The sequence below is a fragment of the Panthera onca genome, chromosome A2, assembly GCF_046562875.1.
Source record: "Panthera onca isolate mPanOnc1 chromosome A2, mPanOnc1 haplotype 2, whole genome shotgun sequence".
NCBI lineage: Eukaryota > Metazoa > Chordata > Mammalia > Carnivora > Felidae > Panthera > Panthera onca.
In genome coordinates this window covers 18,325,040-18,347,155 of record NC_138340.1, presented here as the reverse complement: position 1 = coordinate 18,347,155, position 22,116 = coordinate 18,325,040, and the positions used below count along the sequence as shown (strand labels likewise).

The 22,116-nt window shown below is 46.0% G+C and overlaps 3 protein-coding genes across 9 annotated transcripts in view; 2 read left to right on the top strand and 1 right to left on the bottom strand.

Moving 5' to 3' along the window:
• Positions 1-22,116, bottom strand: part of NDUFAF3 (NADH:ubiquinone oxidoreductase complex assembly factor 3) — a 339,096-nt gene that overhangs the window by 269,697 nt on the left and 47,283 nt on the right. The window lies entirely within an intron of this gene.
• QARS1 (glutaminyl-tRNA synthetase 1) lies at positions 1,056-8,643 on the top strand. Its single transcript, XM_060633638.3, has 25 exons — positions 1,056-1,165; positions 1,441-1,559; positions 1,711-1,858; positions 2,216-2,325; positions 2,484-2,559; positions 3,205-3,269; positions 3,870-3,923; positions 4,060-4,120; positions 4,477-4,548; positions 4,654-4,739; positions 4,917-5,003; positions 5,415-5,514; positions 5,626-5,704; positions 5,786-5,894; positions 6,000-6,130; positions 6,238-6,330; positions 6,442-6,579; positions 6,667-6,754; positions 6,840-6,983; positions 7,115-7,219; positions 7,409-7,501; positions 7,620-7,747; positions 7,841-7,907; positions 7,982-8,107; positions 8,501-8,643. Exons 2-25 carry the CDS (start codon positions 1,443-1,445, stop codon positions 8,549-8,551), a joined length of 2,328 nt encoding a protein of 775 aa, XP_060489621.2. The 5' UTR covers positions 1,056-1,165; positions 1,441-1,442; the 3' UTR covers positions 8,552-8,643.
• QRICH1 (glutamine rich 1) overlaps positions 9,739-22,116 on the top strand; it is a 52,056-nt gene continuing 39,678 nt past the window's right edge. The window contains exons 1-4 of one of the 7 annotated variants that reach the window (XM_078443085.2): positions 9,739-10,015; positions 11,466-11,525; positions 13,479-13,698; positions 19,695-20,024. In XM_078443085.2, coding sequence (XP_078299211.1) covers positions 19,716-20,024 — 309 coding nt within the window. In that variant the 5' untranslated portion in view covers positions 9,739-10,015; positions 11,466-11,525; positions 13,479-13,698; positions 19,695-19,715. Of the gene's footprint in view, positions 10,016-10,547; positions 10,742-11,465; positions 11,526-13,478; positions 13,699-19,694; positions 20,025-22,116 lie in introns of those variants that run through there. The other 6 variants (XM_078443086.2, XM_078443088.2, XM_060633637.3 and 3 more) reach the window with 6 other exon arrangements.

The following is a 22,116-nucleotide window of genomic DNA, read 5'->3' as shown; positions in this document are numbered from 1 at the left end:
GGTTAGTCCCTGACTCCATTGAGGGGGCCATCACCAGACCTGCAGGACTCAGTGATGGTGGTGATGGTGCTGTAATAAATCCTTTGGTGGCATCAGGTACAGAGCGGACAGTGGATGTGGCAGGCACTCTTCAGCATAGGCACCTTTGTAGTGGGCTAGGCACCTGTAGCTGTAGACTCAGCATAGGGCTGGTGTGGCTGAGGCTCCCCTTCTTGGTGCCGGTCTATGGCACCACTGTACTGCATCCCCTGCTCAATCCCCTACACCTAGTTGGCCTTGCCTGGGCTGAACATCAAGCTGGTGTCATGGGGAGCCAAGACACAGGACGAGACTTAGATATTGATAGAGTGTGTGGCACCTGGATGTGGTCATCATGTGGGACCCAGATGTAGGCCCAGAAATGAAACTTGGTCATTAGTGGGATATAGCCACAAAGCAGGACACAGAATATGGACAGATTGGTCAGGATCCTGCCCAGTTCTTGAAGGTCCACGAGTATTAGTGACACCAAAGCCTCAAAGAGCCTGAGTTCCAATCCCAAATTTGGGGATCTCTTCACCATGCTAGCAGCTCCAGTTCCACAAAGAAAACAGACTGTTCTGTTTTAGCCCCATTCTCAGCAGGTCCTAGAAGTCCAGTGAGAGACTGTGGCGAGACCCTCCCAAGCACAATAGGTATCCTCAAGACAGTATTTCATCTGCCCCACCCTATCCCAACTTCAGTAAAATGCCTTGTCAAACACTTGCAGATGGTTTTCAAGGTCTAACTTGCTGGTGGTTTTCGTGACATTTGCATGCTTTGAAAGGGGAGGGTAATTGTGACAGAAGATTTTAAAACCAAATCATTACAGAACATCTACGAGGTGCTTCCTGGCCCAAACCCCTCTCTCTCCTGACCAGGTGTGTCTAGGTGGGCGCCTGAAAAGTGCCAGACTTACAGAGCCCGCGCTTTATCTTGACTGGATTTCCCGGGCTTCATTTAGCTCAACTGTTTCCATGACAACTCCAAAGCTGTTACGTCAGAAATGTGACAGGGACTCGCAATAGCTCCCAACAACGGAACTAGGATGGTCCCAAGGTTCCCAGGGCTGAAGGAAAAAAATGGAAAAGCAAAGGGCCATGCCTGCTTCTACCTCCTGCTTCTGTGCTGAGCACCTTCCCTCCAGGTCGGCGGCAAATCTCCCTTAAAGTCCTATCGCCCTCTACCCCTTAACCTCCGCAAAAGACCGCGAGCGCAAAGACGGAAGTGAAGCGCCCGGAAAGGCGGGTTTGGGCCGGCTCTGCCTTTTAAAGGGCGCTGAAGACCCTGGCGAGCCCGCCCCCTCCCTTCAGGAAGGCTACCATTGGCTTTCCCTGGCGGCTTCGCTCTCTTATTGGTCAGTGGGCTAATGCCAACGTGCAGATTGGCCCTAAAGTTTTCTTTCGGTTTCCGGTGTGCCAGCGATGGCGGCCCTGGACTCCCTGTCGCTCTTCACCGGCCTTGGCCTGAGCGAGCACAAGGCCCGGGAGACGCTCAAGAACACGGCTCTGAGCGCGCAGCTGCGCGAGGCGGCGACCCAGGTGCGAGTCCCTCTGTCCTTGGCCTGGGCTGTCGACTGTGCCCCAAAGCCGGGCTGGGTCCCGATCCCGATCCTGACCTACCAAACTTGTCTAACTCAGGCTTTTCTTACTGGGCGTGGGGCTTCTCTCCTGAATCTCCTCGGACTCCCAGGCGCAGCAGACTCTGGGCTCCACCATCGACAAAGCCACCGGGACCCTGCTCTATGGCTTGGCATCCCGACTCAGGGATCCCCGGCGTCTCTCTTTTCTTGTGAGCTATGTAGCCAATAAGAAGATCCACACCGAGCTCCAGCTGAGCGGTGAGACCCCTGCCTGTCCTCCCACTTCCACCTCCAACTCCTCCCTTTAGCCAAGACCGCTGTCTGCCCTTTCTGTCAAGTGCCCCAGCATTCTCTAGATGCTTCATACTGCACTCCTCTCTAAACCCAGGCCCTGGCACTGAAGGATGGAGAGGGCCACCCCTGGTGAGACTGACTGGGGAATAGTGTAGGTCTGAGGGAAAGCCTCTTAACTGTGGTCTCAGGGCTTCTCTAGGGTGGTGCAAGGCTTAACCTCTGAGGAGGCAAAACTGTGATTGGGGTTTCATCGGGGTAGGTAAGGCCTTGTCTACCTACTTCTTGGAGCTGAGATGTCACTCACTGATTCTTCTTTCTCAGCTGCCCTTGAGTATGTGCGAAGTCATCCCCTGGACCCCATCAACACCCAGGACTTTGAGCAGGAATGCGGTGTGGGTGTCATGGTGACCCCAGAGCAGATTGAGGAGGCTGTGAGTCTTTCCTTAGGCATTGGGTACCTCCTTAGTGCTGATCCTGGAAAGGAGTGGCTCCTCTTCTTCACCCAGGCAGACCCAGGGTGAGACTGTGGGTGCCTAGTGCATTTCTGAAGAACGCTTTTCTGAACCACATTGGTTTGGCTTTCTTGCAGGTGGAGGCCGCCATAAATCGCCACCGGCCCCAACTCTTGGAGGAACGTTATCGTTTCAACATGGGACTGCTGATGGGTGAGTAGGGCCTGTGTCAAGGGACTATATTGTTCTCTCTGATCATGCCTTTTTTTCTGGGTGTAAGTGAGAGAGAAGAGGGAGGAATAGAGCATCTTAAAAGTGGTCTGGTGGGGCGCCTGGGTGGCGCAGTCGGTTAAGCGTCCGACTTCAGCCAGGTCACGATCTCGCGGTCCGTGAGTTCGAGCCCCGCGTCAGGCTCCGGGCTGATGGCTCGGAGCCTGGAGCCTGTTTCCGATTCTGTGTCTCCCTCTCTCTCTGCCCCTCCCCCGTTCATGCTCTGTCTCTCTCTGTCCCCAAAAAATAAATAAAAAACGTTGAAAAAAAAAAAAAAAAAAGTGGTCTGGTTGGGGGAGGTGGTGGTGTGCCTGGGTGGCTCAGTCAGTTGAGTGTCTGACCCTTGATTCTGGCTCTGGTCATGATATCACAGTTTGTGAGCACAGAGCCTGCTTGGGATTCTCTCTCTCCTCTCTCTCTGCTCCTCTCCCCTCTCAAATAAACAAACATTAAAAAAAAAAAACAAAAAACAGTGGTCTGGCTGGTCCCAGGCTCTGGTTCTTGAGGTCAACCAGGACCTTTTCAAGGAAGGAGGGTGGGAAGTGTCCTTCTTGGCCTTTCTGCAGCTCCTTGTGCCCATGTTTCTAGGAGAGGCTCGGGCTGTGCTCAAGTGGGCAGATGGCAAAATGATCAAGCACGAAGTAGACATGCAGGTGGGCAACTCCTTGAGCTGAAGCAGGCAAAGACCCTGCCATGGACAGTGCCTAAAGTCCACTGAGGGGTAATTGGGAGTGGGAGGGGAAGAGACACTGTCCATATTCTGATGGTGGATAGTAGAGCCTGGTGTGGAGGGGCAGCACCTTGGTGGGCAGTGAGAGTCTTGGGCCTCTGGATTGTGCCTAATTTGGGGTGAGTTTCTTTACTCCGGACTTAAGTTGCCTTATATTGTAAATAGGGGTGATAAGTTGCCTTATATTGTAATAGGGGTGCCTTCATCTCAGGATGATGGCATAGAATCACAAGCGGCTGATGGCTGAGGTAGATTGTTATCTTGATGCTGAGCCCACAGTTACTCTCTGTAAATGGCAGTTTTTGTTACCTGTTTTGCTACCAGTTTTTGGACTCTCAGGGGGAACAGAGCATTTGAGGCCAGCAAAACCATGTGAGGAGCAGAAGTGGGATGGGCTAGGTAGGTTTTTCAAGGCAGTGCTTGTAGGCAGGCCAGGAAGCCCTTAGGTGGGTGGGCAGGTTCCATCAGGTGCTTCTTGAAAGAGAACACTCCTGTTTCAGCCCTGACTCTGGTTTTTGCTCAGGTCCTTCACCTTCTGGGGCCCAAGACGGAGAATGATCTAGAGAAGAAGCCCAAGGTGGGGCTGAGTATGGTCCTGGGTCCCTGGGGATGAGGTGGGGTGGGCTGAGACTTCAGGCTGGCGAAGGGAGTATGTGACTCCAGTGATCCCAAGACCAGGAGAGACCCTGACCCAATTTCTGGGCTTCTCTCAGGTGTCAAAAGCTCGGCCAGAAGAAAAAGACCGGAGGACAGCAAAGGATGTGGTAGAGAATGGTGAGAGACTTGAGGTTTCTGTCTGATTCAGCTCCCTGACTTCTGGGCTTTCACCTGATAGGTCCTTACAGCCTAGTCTCCTTAGGCCATTAGCATACTCATCACCCTGCCTTCTGCTGCCAGACTGGAATTCCTGGTGTTTCCTTTGTTCCCATTACCCAGAGACTAGTATGAGGAGAACTGAGAAGTCTGGCTCTGTATCTTATCTCTGTGGTTAGGGAAAGAGGGGCCTGCTTGGTTCTATTCTGGTTGCAGGATGTAGGTAGTACTGAGAGGCAACTCCCTGAGCTGAATGGGATAGTTAGCTGTGTTTAGAGGATCAGAGGATTAAGTTTTCCTTGTTCTATTCTTCACAGGTGAGGCTGCTGGTCAGACCCTGTCTCTGATGGAGCAGCTCCGAGGGGAGGCACTTAAGTTCCACAAGCCTGGTGAGCAGGCAAATCAAAACCCTGGGGAGGGTGAGCAACTCTTACATCCAGAGTATGGAGCATTGGGCTGCAGCCCAGTCCTCAGGTTTATTCTGGCCCTGGCAGGTGAGAACTACAAAACCCCAGGCTATGTGACCACTCCACATACCATGGATCTACTGAAGCAGCACCTGGAGATCACTGGAGGACAGGTGTGTGGAAGTACTGCAGGAAAGTTAGTGCCATCAACACTTGCCAGAGGGCCTGGGCTGCTTTCATGCTGCCCCATCCAACCTATCACCAGAGCCTCCCTGGCAAGGGGCATCTGTTGCTTTATAGTAGTCTTGAGTTCTGGTTTAATTTCTCTGTTCCCATTTTCTTTATCTCAGGTACGTACCCGGTTCCCACCAGAACCTAATGGAATCCTGCACATAGGACATGCCAAAGCCATCAATTTCAACTTTGGCTATGCCAAGGTGAGTGTGTGGGAATCTGGCAATCAGGGTGACCACTTGCTGCTCCCTTGATTGGATACCAGAAAAGTGTCCTTGCCTTTCCTTCTGCTCCTATAATGTTTCCAGAGCAGACAAAGGCCATGGAGGAGAATCACATATGTGATAGGTAGCTAGGAATCCATTGGGCTTATTGGGGAAAAGTTCTGGGTGAGACAGTGAGTTCAGCTTTGGGGAAATGTCCAGTGCAACCCCTCAGGCTTAGAAAGAGGCTGTTTGGAGTTGGTGTAAGATTCCTTGTTTAAGGCATTTCGATACAGAGGATGAATGAAACTTCTGAAGGCATTTCAATTCTGACCTGGGAGAGCTCATTTCAACGAGTTGGATTTTGGGAGCTAATGATGTGAGAATTCACATATTCTGTGACTCTCCTAGGCCAACAGTGGGATCTGTTTTCTGCGCTTTGATGACACCAATCCTGAGAAGGAGGAAGCAAAGTTCTTCACTGCCATCTGCGACATGGTGGCCTGGCTGGGTATGGGCTGGGCAAGGCCTGGGAAGAAAGACCTGGTGGTCTTTCTTGGGCTATGGCTTGCCATTGGGTATCCCTGGTTGGATGTTCACATTGTTCCTTTTTCTGCCCCAGGTTATACACCTTACAAGGTGACATATGCCTCTGACTATTTTGACCAGCTGTATGCCTGGGCTGTGGAGCTCATCCATAGGTGAGGCCAGGTCCATGATGTAGAGCCAGGCAGGCTGCCCAGGACATAGCTATCTTGGGTGCTCACACCTTTTCCCCATAGGGGCCAGGCGTATGTGTGCCACCAGAGAGGAGAGGAGCTCAAAGGCCACAACTCCCTGCCCTCACCCTGGAGGGACCGTCCTATAGAGGAGTCACTGCTGCTCTTTGAGGTGGGATTTGGGGGGTGGGGGAAGCAGCCGGATCTTTGTGGGTCAGGATGCTGAGAAAGAGATGCCTCTGTGCTGAGAGGCAGCCTGAGGCCTTGCTCCTGTCAGGCAATGCGCAAGGGCAAGTTTGCAGAGGGTGAGGCCACACTGCGGATGAAGCTGGTGATGGAGGATGGCAAGATGGACCCGGTGGCCTATCGAGTCAAGTACACACCACACCATCGCACGGGGGATACCTGGTGGGTGTGAGCATGGGGTGGGGCTGTGGAGTTGTAGAGTGGGGTGGTGGGCCATGGGTAGGGCAGAGTGGGGTTGGATGGTGGGGCCCATTGCCTATGCCCTGCAGGTGCATCTATCCCACCTATGACTACACACACTGCCTCTGTGACTCCATCGAGCACATCACCCACTCACTCTGCACCAAGGAATTCCAGGCCCGGTGAGGGAGCTGGGCCCATGGGTGGGTAGGGCCAGTGGGATTCTAGTAGCCCTTCCTGTGGTGTCTGTCTGGTCTGAGGTGGCCAGACCTGACCCTCCCTTCCCACCCCAGACGCTCTTCCTACTTCTGGCTGTGCAATGCATTGGATGTGTATTGCCCTGTTCAGTGGGAGTATGGCCGTCTCAACCTTCACTATGCTATTGTGTCTAAGAGGAAGATTCTCCAGCTTGTGGCAGCTGGTGCTGTGCGGTAGGTGTAATCGTTTGCCTCACTATACATTGGCGGTACTAGTGGCATGTACTGCCAAAGGGCTTTTCACCACCTCCTTGCCCACAGGGATTGGGACGACCCACGGCTCTTCACGCTCACAGCTTTACGTCGGCGGGGCTTCCCGCCTGAGGCCATCAACAACTTTTGTGCTCGGGTATAGCCCAGTGGGTTTGGTGGGCAGGTAGGGATTGAGGACAGCATTTGCGGTGTTGCTGACTGATGCTGATCTTTCCTGCTAGGTGGGGGTGACAGTGGCACAGACCACAATGGAACCCCATCTGCTAGAAGCCTGCGTGCGTGATGTGTTGAATGACACAGCCCCACGGGCCATGGCTGTGCTGGAACCATTACAAGTCATCATTACCAACTTTCCTGCTGCCAAGGTAGGTATGCCTCAATGTGTGCATGCGTGCGTGCGTGTGTGCGTGTGTGTGTGTTGGGGGTGGTGCACCTGGGTCTGGGCATGGGGGGTCTCAGTGCCTAGTGTGACTCAGACACCTATCTCCTGCTATAGTCCTTAGACATCCAGGTGCCCAACTTCCCGGCTGATGAGACCAAGGGCTTCCATCAGGTTCCCTTTGGACCCATAGTCTTCATTGAAAGGACTGACTTCAAGGAAGTAAGTGGGTGTGGAGGGTACTGTTTGCTGCTAAGCCCAGTCCTGAGGTCCCTTTATCCTCTTCTGTCAGCCCACCTACTTCTTACTTCAGATGAGTCAGTCCCTGCCAGACATAGAGATGGGGGAGAAGCCTCTTGTATCTATTTGACCCATTCAGTCTCTTGTGTCTGCATCACTTCCTACCTCTAGGAGCCAGAACCAGGCTATAAGCGCCTGGCGTGGGGCCAACCTGTGGGCCTGAGGCATACAGGCTACGTCATCGAGCTGCAGCATGTTGTCAAGGTGAGAGCTGGCTGCAGTCTTCCTACCTCAGTGCCTGCTGCAGGGAGGATCTGGGTACGTGCAGCTTCCAGTCCTTTTAGTGGTTCCCAGGTCTAATTGCAGGCCCCTTGACTTCCAGGGTCCCAGTGGCTGTGTCGAGAGCCTGGAGGTAACCTGTAGACGGGCAGATGCTGGAGAAAAGCCCAAGGCCTTTATTCACTGGGTGTCACAGCCTCTGACATGTGAAATTCGCCTCTATGAGCGACTGTGAGTGAACAGAGCTGGGGTGCGGGCAGATACAAGATGGGCATTGCCTGCTGTGGCTACCCAGCTGGAGTCTGACCTTCATTCTGGCTGCAGATTTCAGCACAAGAACCCTGAAGATCCTGCTGAAGTGCCTGGTGGATTCTTAAGTGACCTGAACCCGGTAGGCTCCTGGGGTGTAAGGTGAGGGTGGTGGGTCTCCCTGGCTGGATGGCCACCTGAGTTCCCTCCCCACAGGCATCGCTACAAGTGGTGGAGGCAGCGTTAGTGGACTACTCTGTGGCCCTGGCAAAGCCCTTTGACAAGTTCCAGTTTGAGCGGCTTGGCTACTTCTCCGTGGATCCAGACAGCTGCCAGGGACAGGTGCTTTTTACCTGCTTGCCCTTTCTACAACAATGCACTTGTGGCAGCCATTTACTGTGGCATTTACTTTGCCAACATTCCCTTAGTTAACTGAGTTGGGGTTCATGTTTTACTGATGAGGAAATGGGTTCGGAGGTCCATGCACAAAATTTTGTATGGACCCTGGCTTTCTTACTCCTCAAGGTGTAGGGGTCAGCCATAGTGGTGGTTATAATCTTTATAAAATGGAGGCCCAGAGCCATCAGTCCCCTACTCACAATCATAAAGTTATTGAGAACCTGAGTGTTCTGACCCTCAGCTCCTCAGGGATGAGGTGAGGGTAGGATCCAGTGAGGTCTGGGCCTTCTAGTCTGGTTCTGGCTTGGTTGTCATTCTTCCCCTTCTGCCATCCAGCTTGTCTTCAACCGGACTGTCACACTGAAGGAGGACCCAGGAAAGGTGTGAGCTGTAAGGAAGCCCCATGGACCTACCTCATCCTTCTGGAAGCTAGGGGTACCCAGACTCCATGTCAATAAAGAACAGCTAAATTCCCTGGAGTCTGTGTGTTATCTGTCTGCACTTCCAATCTCTGAGGACCTTAGAGATTTGCTGGGGGTAGGGAGGAGGTGCAATGCACACTGAGCAATACGGACAGCTCTGAAACCACTGTTGCATTTCTAGCGCTCAAGGGCAGGAGCCTGGGCCTGCCTGATTTGAAATCCTCTGCATCTGGTCTGAGAGGCACTGGCAGGATCTGGGTGTTGTTCTACTGTTAGGAACCTTGTGCTAGAGGGATCTGGAAGGTTTATGTCCGCCTGTGTGCCTAGGCAGATGAAAACAGACTTGGTTCTCCATCCAGTCATTCAGCAAATAATTATCGAGTACCTACTATGTGCCAGGCACAATGAGACGAGGAAGACTTCTGTGGTTTGCCTTCTAAGATGACCACCTAGTTGGGGAGACAGAGAGTGACTAGGCACTGTGCAAGAGAGATCTCCCTGGGGACTGCAAGGCTGGAGGAAATTCCTGACCCAAGTCTGTGCCTTAGACTACTCTCAAGAAGTGACTCCTTAGGGAACCCCTAAGGACCAAGATGTTTGCCAGGGCAGGAGAAACAAGTGCAAGGGCCCTGAGGCCCTTTAAAGGAAGTCTACAGGAGAATGGTTGCCCTCTGGGGCAGTGTGGGCTACAAGTGAGGCCCACGTGTGCCTGCAGCTTTAACACCCTCCACATTTTCCCTGTATACAAACACAAGGCTACCCAAGGCCTGCTTTAAGGTGGACTGGGTTGCGGAAGGCTGGATTAGGATGACAGCAGATTGAAGAGGGGGTTCCCAAATGTTAAGGACTCCTGCTGGAAAGTGACTAAGGCCTTACCAGGTTGCATTATGGTATGGGGGCGCAGGGCCTAGATCTGGGGCTATGGGCGCTACCTTAAGCAAGAGACCGGGCCCCGCCCCACGTGGGGCTGCGCAACTGAAGGAGGCCTGGGATGGCTGCTGAAGGTTGGTCCAGACAGCAAGCTTCGAGCCCCAACCAGCCCAGGCTCCAACTCCAGGCCAATCTCCGGCCCTGGCTCCACCCAGCACGGAGGGGCGTCCGAGGGCGGGGCGCTCCGCCCTACACTCCAGGCTCTTCTTGCGGTGTCTGGGGCCCGAGGCCAGGCCTCTAGCCTCGGCAGAAGCGTTCCCTTTAAGTTTGGCCAGGAGGCAGCCTCAACTCTCGCGGGATCCGACGCTTCGGTTATCGCGAGAGGGGCATTCGGCACCCATTGGCTGTGAGGGTTGAATGTAAGATGGCGCCCAGGGAGCTGTGAGGGGAAAATCCTGTCGATCTTGGAGCGGCGACGGCGGAACCGGGGCCCCCAGCGGTGCGGTGGGGCCGGCGGGTAGAGCGGCGGCGGCGGCGGCGGCGACGACGACGTCGCCGGGTGAGGGCTGCAGTGGGGGCAGGGATGCGGCGAACCTACGGGCCTGAGACAGCGGGCCCACCCCACACAACGGCGGGCGGGGGCGGGCGGGCCGCTGCCTCTGGGCCCAAGAGACCTCGGGGCGGCTCCGGAGTGGAGAATGTCCCTGGGCTCGCGCGCCCCCGCCCCTTGTGGGGTGTAAGACAGGCAGGCCGGGGACTCGGGTGGGCGCGGCGCGCGAACGCGCACTGGTGCTCGGGCGCGCTCGGCCCTGTTTATACACGGGCGCGCGCGCGCTGTGCGGCCCTCCCGGTGCGCGTGGCCGCCGACGTGCGCGTTCCCGGTCCGGATATCTCGGCTCCTGGAGCTGCGGCCCTTGGGCAAAGAGTGGCTTTCTGTGGCGCGCGCCCGCCCGCGACCCCCGGCTTCGGGGCGCGCGCCCCGCTGTTGGGTGGCGGCTGCGCCGCCGCCGCGAGGACGCGCGGGACACCTCTGCTGCGTGGAGCGGCGGCGAGCTGGCGGGCGGTTCGCAGTGTGAGGAAGGTTGTGGGTTGGGCCCTTCCTGCTCTGGTGACGTCCCCGGACCGCCATGGCCTAGGCTTGGGGAGAAACCAACCGGCTTTGCAGTCTTGCGGTTCCGCTCCTCTAAGAGGCGGGCGAGATTGCTCGTTCTTCTGGAGGAATGCAGTGACTTGAGGCCAATGTGCGGGAAAGGTGCTGCCCTGTTTCTGAAACAGAACCCTGTAGGTTTGTGAGGGCAGCGAGCCCCTTTGAGTTTCCTCACCTTGTTCTGGTGCTTTGTGCTGGAGAGGGAAGGTTAATCCTTTAAGGCCTTTCGGCGGTACTTGCTTTCTTGTCATTGGAAAGTAATTCTTCCATAAGCGCAATTCCTACACGTCACCTCTGTGCGCTCCGGAAGGGGATCCTCTTCTGTGGACGTGAAACTACCCGAGCTCTAAATGCCACTTTAAATCCTTAAATGCAACCTTTTCTTCTGTGTAGGTGGGAGGGGCTTACTTGTACTCTGTTAGACTAAGGGAGGGCCCCGCTATCGCGCAGCCAAAAAGTTGCCCAGGACAAAATTGGAACGACCTGAGAATCTGCTTTGCCTTCTTTTGTTATTACACAGTTCCCCAACAGAAATTTCTAAAATCTGTTCATGTATTACTACAAAAGTCACTTTTGATGTAGAATTTCAATCCTTTTCAGCTTTTTGTTTTGTTTTAGTTCCAGTGCTAGGGGAGTTCTAGGTTTGTTTAGAGAAAAATGCACTTTTTTTTTCTAAAACAAGACATCAGTTTTACAGTCTTGCCTAATGAAGTTTAAGGAAAACGGAGCTAAGGGCAAGTAAAATTAGGAAATCTGATAATGATGGGGGTAGTTCTTTTTAATATACTGTATTTTAAGAACAAAGTTAAAATTTAAAAAGAGGCTGAGGATGGAAAGAACTTCTTTGTTCTATCTTCTTCAGAATGTTACAAGTCTTAAGAACTCAGGACAAGCAGCAGAAATACATGCAACATGGTGACTGGTGAGTTAAAATCATTCATATGCTGAAAATATGTGTGCAGTCTTTTTTTAGTAATATTGAAACATTACAAATCCTGCCAATCATTCTGGGTGCTGTCTGACAGAAACTGCTAAGTGCTGGAAAATTGAAGATGGGGGAGAACTGCATCTTTGAATCCAGTAACAGTTTACTGCTTGAACAATTTTCTTCTCTTGAAGTGTAAGCCAGCGCAACTTTCAGGTTTTAGCATGAGGACACACCAGCTTTTCTAAGGAACTTAAATGATTGAAATAAAAGCAGTGAAGTTTAAGATGCACTTAAAATTTAAATATACCTTTTAGGCCTGCTTGTTCCGGAACATCTTTGTTTTTAACTGTTAAATTTGAGATCTGTCTTTTAAGTTGGTATTTGTAGATAATATTTTTTTGTAAGCTCATTAACTTCAATTTGCCTATTAGGAGATGTCCTACTTCCAGCCTTCTGTGATGAATAGTTTGTGTACCTCTCAGGAACCTTTTGCCTTTCCACCTCCTCTTTCCAATTTTATGTTGCCATTTCACAGAAAAGATAAAATAATGGTTCATGTTTTTTGTGGATTTGAATTGCTCCAAAAAGGTAACCAAATGTCAGGGGCTCTAGGTGTCTATCATGACAGCTTCAGAATCAAGGATCTCTTCCCTCAAGCTTGCATGGTTTTAATTTAATCAATTGTGTTTTGTCCTCCGTGTGCCATGCTTGCTTGTCTACTTTTTAAATGGCGACCCTTTATTGGCAGAGGTCTTTTATTTCTTAACCTTAGAATGAGATGTTACACAAACACCTGTTCTTTTGTGTTACTTTGTACTTAGTTGCCCTGATTTTGTTACAGATGTTTTAAGTCTTCTCTAGGCTTCGCTTAAATGCTTCATTTGTCACACTGGATTGTGATTTCTGGTTGTGGCTGCATGAAGAAATGATAGATTAACTTCTTGCATTGCTGAAAAGGGGAAAAGAATGAACCTTTGATGTCACACTTGAGGCTAGAGCAAAATTGTAGGTAGAGCTTGTGGGCTGTATCAGAAAGCTTTTTTTGCTTTTTGAAATATCTATCAGTAAATTCAGATGATCTGTATAAAATTTAATGAAAAGTTATAAGGTGAACCACTGTGTAACTATCACCTCTTCAAGAAATAGAACAGTGCCAGCCCCCTGCACCCTTCATGGGTCCCTTCCTGGTCATAGCTTCTCAACCACTAGAGATAATTACAATTCTGACTTCTGTGATAATCACATTCTTTATTTTTCTTTTTATTTACCACCTTCGTATCCCTCAGTGTAGTTTTATTTGCTTTTGAATTTTTGTAAGTGGAATCATGCTGTATTTTATGGTTTCCTTCTTTTAGCATTGTGAAATTCATCCATGTTGTGTGCAGCTGTAGTTCATTTATTCCTGTTTCTTTATAGTATTCAGCTGTGTGACTATACCATAATTTATTTATCTATCGATTCTACTATTGATAGACATCTAGATTCCTTCCAGTTTGCAACTGTTATAAACAATGAACATTCTTGTGTAAGTACCTTTGTATATGTGTGTATCATATACCTAGGGGTAGATTGCTGAGTTATGTGGAAAGGATATTGTCAGCTTTATTAGTTAATGCAAATGGTTGTGCCAGTTTACAGCCCATTGATCTTTGGTGGGAATGTAAATTTATGTTTCTGGTTGAAAATGTGTTGTCCAAAAATAGAACCATGGCAAAAATGCCCCTAAATCAGGGTCTCCTCTGGTAAAAGTATGGAACAGGTGAATGGCCCAATGAGATAATAGCTTATCACAAACTCTGTATTGGGTTAGTATCTTTAAGAATAGAGGTGTATCTCCCAATTTGCTTCTTTGAAATGACTCTTTATGTTAATTAGAACAAATGTGACTGTAATTCCTTAAAATAGAAATTGATTTCTTTTTTAATGTGAATGTGTTCTTCAAACCAGATTTAAAAAGCTATGAGGAGCTATTGCTAGAGTAGATGTGAACGAACCATAAGCGGGGCCCGAGAACCTGACTGGGTAAACAGGAAGAGGCAGGGCTCTGAGGCAGCTCAGAGTTTCTTCTCTTAGTCCATCTCATATTCAAGACCCACTTTGTGGAGCTGCATGGGGAGCTGGGAAGAGGTATCAGAAATTTGAGGAGACCCAAGAAAGGATGATTCTGGTGAGTACTTAGGCCTTCCCTTAGAACATAAATTGAAAAAAATTCGCAAAGAGACCTATGAAAATGTAATAGATTGTTGCTTTGGAATAACCTTTGTTCATCATATCTTCTTGTGTTCTAGTGATAAAATAATAAAAGTAATGATCACTTTGATACATTGAGGGCCTAAATCTGTGTCAGGCACTGTACTAAGCTCCTACTAGAAAGTGGTGTAGGGGAACTACTAGTGATTAATGGGTGCATACAAGTGAAAATTTCCTAGGCCTGTTGGCATGGGATTTGCATATTGTTTTGCAAAGCGGCTATTCTTAAAAGTATTCAGAAGCAAATGCTTGTTTACAGACTCTCCTACACCAATGAGGTCCCAAGTGTTTTCCTCTCTTCCCTTTTCTAATGCCCAGAAATTGGGAGTACTCAACTCTCCCTCCAGCTTCATGTTTTTCTGAAGTATTTTAATTATTCTGTTTATTTACTGCTCCCACCAAGCCTTTGACTTGGAGCTAATTAAGAATCTTGCTTCTTTGAAAGGAGTTTCATTAAGTTTATCCATTTCTGTATTACCAAGGCTCACCCTTGTGTTTCTTGTGAGCAGCATCTTGAAGAAGTTAACAATTTTCATTATTATGCAAACTTATGGTGCTTAATGATTTTGTTTTTTAAGAGTTTCAGATTTTGAGGGGAAAAGCACGCTATGATCAGCCAGAATTGTTGTGTGTGTTACTGTTATTGTGGTAAATCACTGTGTAAAAATATTACTTTTTAATTTTCTTTTGGTTTAATATAAATTGTAGAAAATACAGGAGAGTATTCAACAGGAAGAAATTTAAGTCCTCTGATTCTACCACCAAGGCATAACTAACTACTGTTAGCATTTAGATGCAGTTTTTTTGTTTTTTTTTTTCTCTCATATGGATAAATAATACTGGTATATGTAAATAAAATTGTGTTGGTTCCTTTTTCACACATAATGTGCTTCTGTGTTGTTAAATTTAAAAAGCAAACATTATGTTCAGGGGGCAAGGAATCTTCCAGGTATTAACATCCTTTTTTTTTTTTTTTTTTTTTTTTTTTAAGCTACCATGTTAAAGAAAGATCTGTAGAATCACACTAAATCCTTAGGAGACTTTATATGAAATTTGGCATATAATAACAGTGGCATATCAAGTCAGTGGGCAAAGGAATTTCAATAATTCAATAAATGATACAGGAGGGACAAGTTGTTTTTGGAAAAAATATAGTTAGACTTTTACCTATACAAAATAAATTTTAAATGGATCAAAGCATTTTATTAAAAAATTACACTGGAAATTAAAAAATTGTAGGTGAATAATGACCTGATTTTAATGGTAGGGAGGACTTTTTTGGAGCATAAAAAAAGAAGAAACCATCACCACTATTGAAAATGTGTTTAATTTCTCTCTCTCTCTCTTTTTTTTCTTAAACTCACTGATTAACCTAAAATATTTAAATATATTTCTGAAGCTTTCCCTCCACCGCGCCTTGTAAGCATCACTTTTGTGTCTGGTCAAATGCTGACTTAGTGTATTTTCATTATTGGGGTGTGTCAGTCTGGTGGATAGTGCCAAGTGAGCAGGTTAAAAGGACAAGAAATGAAGCCATGTGTGTTGTAGTCTGTATGAATGGGCAGATAGGAATGTTCTTCCAAATTGACCTTTTCTATTAAATTTTTAAGTTCTCCAGGGTGTTCCTGGATGGCTCAAGTCAGTAAATCGTGCAACTCTTGATCTCTGGGTTGTTGAGTTCAAGCCCCACATTGGGTGTAGAGATTACTAAAAATAAAATCTTAAAAAAAATTTTTTTAAGTTCTCCATTGAATCCGTTATTGGTTAATATTTTTTAGCTACCTCTGATCTCAGTGGTTCTCAAGTGATTATGTGGATTTGTACAGAGTTGGTGAAGAACCTTCTAGGGGCTTAGTGAAAGAAAAAAGCAATGGGAATTGGGAAGCAATGGCTGCTTCTGCTTGAAGCTCCACTGACTTAGGCTCTAAGCTTGGAACGCTGTAGAGTGTGTTATACTTTGTAGTTTAAACTGCTTAAAATACAGAAGGTGTTTTTTATCATAAATTATTTGAAATATTTTCACAAGGATACAGAAGAATAGAATGAATACCTGTTAATAAGCTTTTATCAACAGTTTCTAAGTTTTATAGAATTTTACCTACTTCAGGCTATTGGTGTTCTGTGTGTGTGTGTGTGTGTGTGTGTGTGTGTGTTTAATGAAAGCTTAAAGAATGAACTTTGAGGCTTTATAGAAGATACATTTCCAAGCTTTTATTCCATTTCTGGGAGATGACTATTCATCTATCTTACTTGTCGTTACTGGAATAAATTTATAGCTGGATTAGATTTTCTTATATTGACTTTTTTTTAAGGTGGTATTCTGGAAATACGGGATTTGTTTGGAGGAGAATGGTTTTATCATCTTTGGAACCTGGATTTTTTAAACAAATATGTCCTGAGTTTAATTTGGTATGAAATGCTGTGTTCTAAAAGGTTGATTAATTACAAGCTATATTCAACTTTGCTAAATGTTTGTCGAAAATAGAGGATGTGGTATGGGGGCGCCTGGGTGGCTCAGTCTGTTCAGCATTTGACTCTTGATTTTGGCTCAGGTTATGATCCCACGGTTATGGAATCAAGCCCCGGGTCTGGCTGAGCATGGAGCCTGCTTTGGAGTCTGTCTCCCTTGCCCCTCTCCCCTGCTCGTGCTTGCTCTCTCAAATAAAAAAAAATTTCTTTAATTAAAAAATAGAGGACATGGCACTTTAATTTCTTAATCTTAGTGGGAGGTCTAGAGATACTCTAAAATTAGTAAGTCTACATATAAATAAAGGTTTAAAGGTATGAAAGTGAACATTGGCAAAAATAACAATGAGATTGGCAGGGGTTGGTGACAGGAGGGTGATTTAAAAGCCCTAAACTTACCTTTCCTGAAGGACAGGTCAGTGTTTCAAATTGGTAGATCAACAAAGCATACTTAGGTGTTTTGTTTTTGGTTGTTTTTTTTTTTTTTTTCTATACTGTTTGATGAATATTTTTTCCTTAGAAAATGGATGTGTTCCTTTTACTGCCTGCCCCCCCCCCCCCCCCCCCCCCGGCCAAAGAAACAAAAATAAAAAAACTAGTTGTAATTCTACCCTGGAAACTGAAGAAAATTTGTTTCTAGGAAAAGAAGTTAGTGTAGTCTCCCTTTATATTTAATATTAGACTTCAGATAAAGCTTAAGCATCCTCATTAGTGAAACTTGAAAGAGTGAAGGAAAATAAGTCACTAGGAAGTTTCTAGGGACTGCCTTTACCAAGCAATATTTGTGTGAAGGTTTTCTGATTCTATTAACTTATTTTGCAATTTTTTTGGTTCTTAATTGTGTGTATTTCTTTTCTCCCAGATTTGAGACAAAAAAATGTTTTGCCCCATGGTTACCCATATTTTAAAAAAAAATTGCTTTCACACAGTAGCGATGATTCCAGTGCAGACAGTCTTCAGAATTCGGTGTCAGTATTTTATGGGAATGTAATTGTTGAAAATAAATTTGGGGAAGTGTAAATTTCAGTTGGCCTCTGCCATTCTTCTGTAATGGAGGTAGAAAATTGAAATATGTACCAGCATGGTACAGAATCAGTTAATTGCTATTCATATAGCTCTTCTTTGTCCCTTTCTGAGCAGAAGGGTAGATATGATGAGGTATTTAGAGTCACATGTGAATTTTGTGATGTTATTGGGTCTATATTATGAGAGATGCCTTCTTCAGAAGGAAATTCTAGTCATGATGCTCTTATCAGAAGGGAGATTTGACACATTCTGTGCCAGTGTGGTGAGTGATTGTGGGTCACCTACACTGGAATGGCCTGCTCTGAATAGGTAACAGAAGGATGGGGTGTTTGGCCTTGGTGATGTTCTTATTCACTTGTATCATGGTCATTGTTGAGAGCTTAATTTTGAAGTCTTACAGCAGACCTCCTAATTTTCAACTCCCCTGCAGCAGAGAGCAAGAAGGGAGAACAGAGCAAGGCAAGTGGTCAAGAAGAGAAGTGGGAAAGGGACAAACGAGTTGTATTTCAGGAGATTAGAGGTCTTCAACAAAGATTTTAACTTTGCAGTCACCTGGCCTGTGCTTGCTTTTCTTTGCACTCTTGCGTTTGGGGTGTCCTGAGATGTAGAGGCTCTCCTCAGAGTAGTGGGTTAAGGTTTGATTTTAGGCAGGATAAGGTATATGTGCTGTTCTTTATTTATGGAGAAATATATTTGCAATGTATTATATGCATAGTTATAAAAGATTTACTGTTGTGTCAACTATGTAGGGAAAGCACCCAAATATAACTTGTATACTATACTTAGAGTGTCCCACAGAAATGTTGCCAGTGTTAGTAACTTAATAGCAGTAAGGATCATATGTTTTCTCTGGTCTCAACGCTTGTCTTGGATATATAGGCCCTTTTCCCAGGGTGTATACTGACCATTTACCGGAAGAAAGCTTAACATTTACAATTGTAACTTACAGATGTTACAGGAACAGCTTAACATTTATAATTGTAAGTTACAGATGTTACAGGAACAAAGAGCCATAATCCTTCTTGTTCTACATTGAATTGCAAATGTAACATATACATATACACTTACATATACATATGAAGCACCTACCATGTGTCAGCCATCTGAGAGGATCAGGACACAGTCTTGTGTGCCAGGAGTTTAGAGCCAGGTGGAAGAGATAAGATGATTACCCATATGCCTTATATCTGTAACATAAGGCAGAACATCTGGGCAGTGAAAGAGAGACTGATATTTCTAGTGTTGATGCCTTTCTAGTCTTCTAGCCTTTCTTTAATGGTTCAGGGAAACAAATAACTTTTCCATTTGCGATTGATAAGAGTCCTTTCTGGCAAAAATGTTCACTTGGTTTGTGTGACCCTCATATCCTGCTGCTGCTTTTGTTCTGGAGGTGGTTCTGATCCAGAGGGGAGGGAATGATATGAAATCAGCAGTGGCAGGCCACCAATAGTCCGTAGATAGATTGCATGGTTGTCCCCCAGGTAGTTGAGAATTACTATCCACCCCTGCAGATTAATTCTTAGGGTAAATACCCTGATGAAAAATTTGCAGAATTGATTTCTGAGTTTTAGGAGTGACCTAGTTATTATTTAAAGCACTATTCAACTTTACCCACTAATTTTAATATTAGTTAGCACTTATATAGTACTGTCTGTGTCAGGTACTTTTCTCAGAGTTTTATATTTAATCTTCATGTCAACTCTGTAAGGTAAATACTATTTTATTTATCCCCATTTTATACACAAAACCAAGGTTAACTAACTTGTCTAGTGTTTCAAAGCTAAAGAGAGATTGAGCTGAGATTTGAACCCAGGCAAGCTAGCTCCAAAATCCATGCTTCTGACAAGTAAGCTATGCTGCAAAACTATGTGAGCAATATATGGCAAACTGGGATTTTTGGTGTTTCTGGTGGGAGATGAAGTATTTATCCCCTTTTTCTCAGGTCTTGCTACAGCTAAGTGACATACATGTTTTTACTATAGGACATAGTTGGCGGTGGAAATTGAACATGTCAGTAGGAATCCCTGCTCCTGGCTTCCTTGGTCGTCCTCTCTGTGATGATCACAATAGTTTTGCATGTGACTTTTATTGTCCAGTGCTTGGCTCTGCAGAGAAGATGGCATTGGCCTAGTGCTGGGTGGAGAGTGTGTTTTCAGCCTGTTTCATCCAGTACTGTGACGCATGCCTTTGTTTTTTGTTTTCAGTGTGATAGTTTAAGAAATGTTTATAGAAGCAATTTTTAAACATGGGTAACTTAAAAAAATAATAAGGTGGTATAATAAATTACTGTATTTTGGATTCCTGTATACAGCTGCCCTGAATATTCCACTCTGATGCAAAAGTGATTGACTGCTGTGTGCATTTCAAAATATGAAAACAATAGCATAATTTTGACTTCTGACCATTTATTTTTATTTCTAGGAACCCTAAGGACTCTGCAATATGAATAATTCTCTGGAGAACACCATTTCCTTTGAAGAGTACATCCGAGTAAAGGCGCGGTCTGTCCCGCAGCACAGGATGAAGGAATTTCTGGACTCACTAGCCTCTAAGGGGCCAGAAGCCCTTCAGGAGTTCCAGCAGACAGCTACCACTACCATGGTGTACCAACAGGGTGGGAACTGCATTTATACAGACAGCACCGAAGTGGCTGGGTCTTTACTTGAACTTGCCTGTCCAGTCACCACCAGTGTTCAGCCACAAACTCAACAAGAACAGCAGATTCAGGTTCAACAGCCACAGCAGGTTCAGGTAAAAGGGAGATGTTGAGGTGCATCCTATTTAGTAGATTTTATTTGCCATCAGGGTTTTGGTTAGTAGGAACATCACATCTATATACAGATATCTGAGGTTATTTTCACTAAGGGAATATTCTGTGTTTTTTTGAAACATTTTATTTAACACAATGGCTTTCATATATAGTACAGACTAAAAATATTTGCAGCTACCATAAACTGAAACCATCACAAATACTTGCCATTTGCTTTGGAGAATTAAACTACAGAAATTAGAGGTCTTCTGGGACTGGGCTCGGATGTGACATAGCTGTGTGTAACTGAAGCTTCCCTTTTGTCTGTGTCACCCTGGGTAGATCAAGAACATAGGAGGGGCTTATCTTTTCTCATTACTTACAAGCATGACATTTGGAACTTATTTTAAAATGGATGTGATCTATGTTAGTGATCTTCCTTTAGTTGTATGGTTCCATGACTCAGGTCACTTATAGATTTCCAGGTCTTCATTTACTGTTTATAATTCTCAGGAAATAATGCTAATTGATAATGAGCTTACAGAAAGAGGAGGAACTAATAAATTTGCCAAGAATTTAAAAGTGCCTCTTTAGGGGTTCCTCATATGAAACTAACAGTATGCTCCATTTACAAATGCTCCTTTCTTGCTATTGTCTCTTGTGGTTCTATTTCATTTTGCCCTCAATGCTTTTTCCACTAAGAGAATTGGAAAGGGAGTAGAATGTGACTGAGGGGCAAGAGGGTGGAGAGGTGTGTCTGGTGAGATAGAAGGCACCTTTAGTCCTTAGGGATGCAGACAGGTATATTGGAAGAACATGGGTCTGGAGTTGTATTCTTGGGTTTAGATCTGGCTTGACATGTAAATTTTTCCAGCCCTAGGTTTTTCATCTGTTAAATAGGGATAATACTGTTTAGTGAGACTGAATGAGATAATAGACCAGAAAACATCTGGCACACAGGAATGCAGTCATTGTTTATTCCATTCTTTGTAAGGAAGGAGGGCAGGGTACAGGAAAGGTAGATAAGAGAAGGCTGGCTTTTTGGTTTAAGAAATTATTCTGCTGTTATTTACAGCTTGGACTTCTTTTTTCATAAGATTAAATGGTTTGGGATGGGGCATCTGGCTGGTTCGGTTGGTAGAGCATGCGGAGCATGTGACTCTTGATCTTGGGATCATGAGTTCAAGCCCTACATGGATGTAGAACTTACTTTTAAAAAAAAAAAAAAAAGGAAGGGGGTACCTGGATGGCTCAGTTGGTTTAGTGTCTAACTCGATTTCAGCTCAAGTCACAATCTCACAGTTTGTGGGATCGAGCCCCAAATCAGGCTCTGCACTGACATCATGGAGCCTGCTTGGGATTCTCCCTTGCCTTCACTTTCTCTGCCCCTCCCCTGCTCGCACTCACTCTTTCTCTCTCTCTCTCTCACTCTCAAAATAAGTAAACATTTAAATAAAAAAAGGAGGGGGATACAAATGGTTTGGGATTTGAGTTTAAAGTGTTTGAGACTTTGTTTTCAAGATGGCTGATTGAAGTCACCTGTTAACTTCATTGTCGTTCTCCAAAACCCCTGTAAATAAAAGAAGTGTAAATAATAATAAATCCATGAGATAGGTTCAATATGTTGGACTCATAAGAACACATATTTTCTTCATTCTAAGTAACTTAAAAAATACTTTCAAAAAAGTAGTGCTGGAAAAAACAAGTGCCATCAAAAAACCACTAAATCCGGGGTACCTGGGTGGCTCAGTTGGTTGAACATCCAGCTCTTTTTTTTTTTTAATATGAAATTTATTGTCAAATTGGTTTCCATACAACACCCAGTGCTCATCCCAACAGGTGCCCTCCTCAATGCCCATCACTCACTTTCCTCTCCCTCCCACCCCCCAGCGTCCGACTCTTGATTTCAGCTCATAATCCCAGGGTTGTGGGATCAAGCCCTGTGTCAGCATAGAGTCTGTTTAAGATTCTCTCTCTCCTCCTCTGCCTGTCTCCCCCGCTCGCACAAGCGCTGGCTCTCTCTCAAAAAAAAAAAAAATCACTAAATCTGAGAAATTGCTAAGAGAGAAAGCAAACAGAATCAGGCAACAGAAG